This window comes from Garra rufa, chromosome 9 (genome assembly GCF_049309525.1).
Source record: "Garra rufa chromosome 9, GarRuf1.0, whole genome shotgun sequence".
NCBI lineage: Eukaryota > Metazoa > Chordata > Actinopteri > Cypriniformes > Cyprinidae > Garra > Garra rufa.
This window is the reverse complement of record NC_133369.1, coordinates 3958265-3965764: the sequence shown is the minus strand read 5'-3', so window position 1 is coordinate 3965764 and position 7500 is coordinate 3958265. Positions and strand designations below refer to the sequence as shown.

Here is a 7500-nt window from a genome sequence, read left to right as displayed (position 1 = left end):
AAATAAAACGGACTACAGCACAATAGGAGGCTTATTTTCTTTGCATTGTTTGCTCATCCTGTCTTTGTTTCCATGTTCAGATGCTGTGAACGGAGTAAGTTTGTCTCTGCCGTCTCTGCCGCTGGAAGCTGGGAACGTGTCTCTGAGTTGCAGCTGGACTGCGGGTTCAGAGGTCAGTGTGGTTTGGGGAAAAGGAGGCGTTGCTCTGTCCTCTGACACCCGCATTACTATCAGCGCTGGATCTCTGCTCATCAAACAGGCCAGGAGAGATGATGCAGGAGAATACACGTGCACCGTCAGCAACGCTGTCAGCGCTCAAACCGCCAAGGCCACCCTCAGCGTCTACTGTGAGTCAATAACAATTCATGCTGTGGCACTGCGGCAGAAACCTCCAGAAACTGGTTGTCTTTTGGTGAATTTCTCTATTCAACCCGAAATGTTTTATAAGTGGTATATATAGTATTATGTTACAATTCTGTTAATTTGGCTAAAAAAATATGAAAATAAAATACCTGAATAAAAATAAAATGTACATACCTGAATAAAATAATTATTAAAAATCCATTATTCCAGAACTTTCAAAAAAAATTTCACAGTTCACACTCTTTACGTCCAATGAAAGTATTTTCATGCACAGTTGGCAATTTCTCAGCAAATTTTAACCAATGAATATGTTTCACATAACCAAAAAAATACTAATAATGTTATATATAATAATTTTTTGTGTGACTTTGCACACTTAAGAAAAGTATAAATAGTAGTATTATTTGTACTTAGTGTAAATATTATATTTATTGCTGTGTATGCATCCTATAATTATATAATAATTCTAGCAAATTGTCCTGAGTCTTGAGTTCTTATGCATTTCATTTTTTATTGTTTGACAAGCTACAATATTTATTATTATCATTATTATTTTTTACTGTTTTTTGCAGTTTTTCAAAGTGATCATTTTTGTCAAATCGCATAGAATGCTAATAAATGTTTATTACCTAATTAATACATTTTCATTCATTTCAGTATTTTAGATATTTTACTACAACAAGATAAACTTAATAAAAAATAGAAATGTTGCCTTGACATTTATTTTGATTTTTTTTTTTTTATTAATTTGAAGTTACAATAGTTTTTGGATTTAGCTTTTTTGTTAAAATGAGAATTATTCTCAGTCAAATCTAATTAAATTTAAATTATTCGTTTATTTTATTTAAAGAAACAATAGTTTTTGGATTTAGCTTTTTTTTTTAAATGAGAATTATTTTAATTTAATTTAATTTAATTGTTAATTAATTTAATTTAATTGTTTAGCCAGGTGTAAAAAATTTCACACTTCAATATTCACTCATATCACACTAAAATTCCCTCATATGTCAAGATCAGGTTTATTTTGTTAAACTAAAATAATCAACATTAAAAACATGTTCCTTACTTAAAATAAATGTTCTAACACAAAATAGAATAAAATATATTTAAAAATGTGACTTTTCTCTATTTCATTTAGTTTCATTTGATGTACCAAAAAGACTAAAACTACACAGAAAAATAGAAACTATATAGACATAATAAGTACTACTAAAAATGAAAACAGGTAATATGAAAATAAAAAATAAAAACTAAATCAGGATATTAATAAAAACTATAACAATATCGAAATGACCATATAAAAAACAACAAAGACAATATAAAAAATATGAGTGTGAAATATGAACAATATGGGAAATATAAATTAAACATTGGTTTTTTTTTTTGCTGTTTTAGCTCATTTTACTGCTTGTTTTACCATTTTTGATTAATTTTAATATATTTATTTATAATATATATTGTTAAGACATCTTGCATCCACTTTAGAAACATGCTAAGAGACAATTTTTTTTTATTAATAAGACCTCAGACTAGTTTATATTCGTTGCATGTCCGGCTTGTGTGAATTTCTCAAATAAGAGCATGTTTCATGTAGGGCTGCAACAACGAATCGATAAAATCGATAAAAATCGATTACTAAAAGCGTTGGCAACGAATTTCATAATCGATTCGTTGTGTCGCGCGACGCAGAGACATTTGGTTGTTATTATATATATTTAAAAAAAATTGAGCGCAGAGCGGAGTGGACACATTCGGTCTCTCTCCCGCACTGATGCCAGCAGAGTTCGGCACCTCATAAGCTGTGTTTCCATCCAAAAATGCGAATTCAACTTATGCGCAAAACTGGAACATTTGCGCATAAAGCACCGTTTCTACATTATATATATATATGCTGCCCCGATTTATATCAAACATGTTTGATATTTAAACCTACTTTGGCTAGCGTACTTTCACAGCAGCCAATGCTCGATCGCAAAAACAGCTGCTGTACGGGTCGTTGGATAGTGGAGATGGAGAAAACTACTTCTATAGTTTTTGTAACACTGTCTGTCTGTATAATGTGTCGAAAACATACCACAACCGTAAGGAGAAAGAGGAGCTCTGCTGAGGTGAAATCGTCTCAGTTTTGAATAGGGCTGTGAAGGTGGCACGTTGTTTTTTATATATAGCCTATAGCCTACACTTCAGTCAGCTAACAAGCAGCCTAAAAACGCTAAAATAAATCAAAGAAATAATATATTTAATTAAGAAAGTAGCCTAAGAATATTATATAGGTTATTAAACAAACATTCCTTGTAAAAATGTCCGACAGCTCATCAATTTTTGGCCGACTGAATTTCCAGTCCGACTGTCTTTTTTTCTCTTTCTCTTCCTCATTACACAGCTGCTGATTTTAATAGCAAAGTGATTACATTTATTTTCGTTCCTTTAGTTTATAAAGTTAATTTAGAGATATATTTGGAACACTTTTTGTTTGTTAAATTCAAGTTTTTGTTTTTTAAAGTTATACCTAGCAAACAGCGGCAGACAGATCAAAAGCCTGCTTAATTCATCGCGATTTAAATTAAAATCCATTGATATAAAAAACTTAAAACATATCACAATATTAGTTTAATCATTCAATCAATATAAATCCAAAGTTTGTGCGGAGAGAAGCGCGCTTTGCAGCGCATGGAGACGCCAGTGCAATGTGGAATTTCTTTTTTGCTCGTAAAGGTAAGAGTAATTTACCACCCGGGCCGGAACTGTAAAGGGTCTACCTTAGTTTGTGTGTACTAACAGTATCAACAAAATGTGCTCTTAAAGAAAACAAACAGAATACGCTTGATATCTTTGGTTTAAACAGGAGCGCTTCACAATAATTAGCCGAAACCCAGGTAATTGCCTCACAAACACAATATCTATAGAAAGCTTTAAATTATTATTTTACTATAAAACGAAATAATTAAAATCGAAAACAAAACTCTTTCATTAGCTAATCCATAAAGATGCATTAGGCATTAATGAGCAGATGGCAGGATCGTCAATTTCATCTTTGCAACACTGAATCAGAAAATACTAGTTTATTAATAAGTAATTCGAATATTTTCTTAATTTTTGCCTTGACAGATTCATGGTAATTACTTTTGCTGGGGCTTTGAGGCCAGTTTTGCGTGCATTTGAATGCGGAACTCTTCCAGCTGGTCGCTGCTGATGGCAGGACACTAAACACCGCCATGGCAGAATGAATGTAGCAGAAAGTTAGTCAAGTTATCCCGTTCCAGCGTGCAAAGTCACATGACTTTTTTAATGCGCACTGAGGAATTTAATTTGAGAGGCTTCTTGATGGGAAATGCCGCATGTACACCACAGCAAGCCGCTGTCTTGACGGATAGTAATTTTAGTTTATTTAGTCTATATATTTGGCAGATGTAAAGCATACACGTGTATGTTTTTTGTGTTAGTCCATTTTTATTTTATTATTATTATTATAACAGTTCAAGGAGCAACATGTTCGTGCACTTTCTAAAGATTTTAGTTCTGTTTTTGAATAAAGGGTTGTAAATCCCTTTTTTTTTTATCCGATTCATCGATTAATCGAAAAAATAATCGACAGATTAATCGATTATTAAAATAATCGTTAGTTGCAGCCCTAGTTTCATGACCGCAGCATGCCTTCAGAGACAGATGACATGGAAAAATGACTAAAGAGCTTGTAATGTTCCAGTTTGCTGGACAAACATAACAATAACATACAAGACATATTTTGGATTAATTTCTGCTGGACTAGTGACTAATTGCAATCTGTTTGAGTGACATAACTACACTGGCTTCAACCAACAGTCTGGCCAATAGCAGATGGAGGAGTGTCTGAACCCAAAGCGTGTTTTTGCAATTCTGTTCAGTGAATTAGTTTTATTGTTTCGAGTGTTTTGTTTTGAACTCAATTGTTTCATAATGTGAAGCAATATTTGCACTGATGTCAGACTTACTCATGCATTGTAATTTTTAAATCAGATCTTGGTTGGTGTTTTATGACAGCGTTTTAATGCCATGTTAAAAAATCTTAAGATTACGAGATTAATGTCGAAATTATGAAAATAAAGCTAAAATATTATTAGAACAAAGTCGAAATATTTTGAGAATAAATAGAAATGTTTTGAGAATTTAAATAGTAGAAATTAAGGTTATAATATTTTGAGAGTATAGCCTATGTTGCACATGCAATGGCGCAGATAGACAACACAGGGAGATGCTGCCAGGCCACCAGAGTTTATTTTAATATTTCAACTTTATTCTCATAATTTCAACTTTATTTTCTAAATATTTCTGATTCTCGTAATATTTTGACTTTATTCTCGTAGCATTTCGACTTTATTCTCAAAACATTTCGACTGTATTCTCATATTATTTTGACTTTATTCTCGTATTATTTCGATTTCATTCTCGTAATATTTCAACTTCATTTTCTAAATATTTCATCTTTATTCTCAAAATATTTCGACTGCATTCTCGAAACATTTTTAACTTTATTCTTGTAGCATTTCCACTTTATTCTCGAAATATTTTGACTTTATTCTCAAAATATCAACTTTATTCTCATAATTTAAATTTTATTCTCGAAATATTTCAACTTTATTCTCTTAGCATTTCGAATTAATTCTCAAAACATTTCGACTTTATTGTCAAAACATTCACTCAAAGCATTCACAAAATATTTCAGCTTTATTTTTGCAGCATTTCAACTTTATTCTCTAAATATTTCGACTTTATTCTTAAAATATTTCAACTTTATTCTCATAATTTCAACTTTATTTTCGAAATATTTCAAATTGATTCTCGTAATATTTCGACTTAATTCTCGTAATATTTTGACTTTATTCTCGTAGCATTTCGACTGTATTCTCATATTATTTTGACTTTATTCTCGTATTATTTCGATTTCATTCTCGTAATATTTCAACTTCATTTTCTAAATATTTCAGCTTTTTTCTTAAAATATTTCGACTTCATTCTCGAAAAATTTTGAACTTTATTCTTGTAGCATTTCCACTTTATTCTCAAAATATCAACTTTATTCTCATAATTTCAATTTTATTCTCGAAATATTTCAACTTTATTCTCTTAGCATTTCGAATTAATTCTCAAAACATTTAGACTTTATTGTCAAAACATTCACTCAAAGCATTCACAAAATATTTCAGCTTTATTTTTGCAGCATTTCAACTTTATTCTCTAAATATTTCGACTTTATTCTCATAATTTCAACTTTATTTTCTAAATATTTCAAATTGATTCTCGTAATATTTCGACTTAATTCTCGTAATATTTTGACTTTATTCTTGTAGCATTTCGACTGTATTCTCATATTATTTTGACTTTATTCTCGTATTATTTCGATTTCATTCTCGTAATATTTCAACTTCATTTTCTAAATATTTCAGCTTTTTTCTTAAAATATTTCGACTTCATTCTCGAAAAATTTTGAACTTTATTCTTGTAGCATTTCCACTTTATTCTCGAAATATTTTGACTTTATTCTCAAAATATCAACTTTATTCTCATAATTTCAATTTTATTCTCGAAATATTTCAACTTTATTCTCTTAGCATTTCGAATTAATTCTCAAAACATTTCGACTTTATTGTCAAAACATTCACTCAAAGCATTCACAAAATATTTCAGCTTTATTTTTGCAGCATTTCAACTTTATTCTCTAAATATTTCGACTTTATTCTCATAATTTCAACTTTATTTTCTAAATATTTCAAATTGATTCTCGTAATATTTCGACTTAATTCTCGTAATATTTTGACTTTTTTCTCGTAGCATTTCGACTGTATTCTCATATTATTTTGACTTTATTCTTGTATTATTTCGAATTTCATTCTCGTAATATTTCAACTTCATTTTCTAAATATTTCAGCTTTATTCTCAAAATATTTCGACTTCATTCTCGAAACATTTTGAACTTTATTCTTGTAGCATTTCCACTTTATTCTCGAAATATTTTGACTTTATTCTCAAACTATATCAACTTTATTCTCATAATTTCAACTATATTCTCGAAATATTTCAACTATGTTCTATTAGCATTTCGAATTAATTCTCAAAACATTTCGACTTTATTCTCAAAACATTCACTCAAAGCATTCACAAAATATTTCAGCTTTATTTTTGCAGCATTTCAACTTTATTCTCTAAATATTTCAACTTTATTCTTAAAATATTTCTACTTTATTCTCGCACTTTATTCTCAAAACATTTCGACTTTATTCTCGAAATATTTCAACTTTATTCTCAAAACATTTCGACTTTATTCTTGTAATATTTACTTTAATCTTTCAATTTCAACTTAATTTTCTAAATATTTCAGCTTTATGCTCAAATTTTAACTTTATTCTCAAAACATTTTGAATTTTATTCTCATAGAATTGCGACTTTATTCTTGTAATATTTAGACTTTATTCTCTTAATATTTCAACATTATTCTAGTTATTTCGTAATTTTTCTCAAAATACTTTTATCTCGTAATCTTAGATTTTTTTTTTTTTTAACATTGCACTAAAATGCTGTCGCAGTGTCCAACAAGTAATAGACTATAAGGCACACATTTTAAGGTTCCTATAAACTGTCATTAAGTATTTTTCATTTATAATTTTGTTGGTTCCTCAGATGGTCCAGACGCCCCACAGTTGACCAAGACCTCAAGTGAGTGTGTTGGTGGTGGAGATGCTACGGTTGGACAAACGGTGCGTCTCACCTGTACGTCTGCCTCTCTACCTCCTGCCTCCTTCTCATGGGAATTTAACGACCAGCCGGTGACCGGTGGCCAATCAGGGAGTGGCGTGCTGAGTCTGCAGATTTTTTCCACCAATCAGAATGGCCGTTACACCTGCATCGCACGGAATGACGTCACAGGAGGGACATCAAAGCAGCAGATAGACCTGGCCATTGTGGGTGAGTTAATGGCTCTCTGTGGCACTTTGGTGACGGATGCATCTGTCAGTTCATTCTTCGGCCTGACATTCATTTCTTGACCAGGGAGGGAGTAATCAACCACAGGATTGATAAATTCATGTGTCACCTCACTAGAAGGAGTCATAATTTTCATCAGCCTACACTGGTTTTCCTTCGCAGGATACTTTCTTCTATTTG

At 30.9% G+C, this 7500-nt stretch overlaps 1 protein-coding gene across 1 annotated transcript in view; it reads left to right on the top strand.

The window, feature by feature from the left end:
- Window positions 1-7382, top strand: part of LOC141342487 (V-set and immunoglobulin domain-containing protein 10-like) — a 10210-nt gene extending 2828 nt beyond the window's left edge. The window contains exons 3-4 of the mRNA XM_073846943.1: window positions 81-347; window positions 7018-7382. Coding sequence (XP_073703044.1) covers window positions 81-347; window positions 7018-7382 — 632 coding nt within the window. The remainder of the gene's footprint in view (window positions 1-80; window positions 348-7017) is intronic.
- The last annotated feature ends 118 nt before the right edge of the window (window positions 7383-7500 follow it).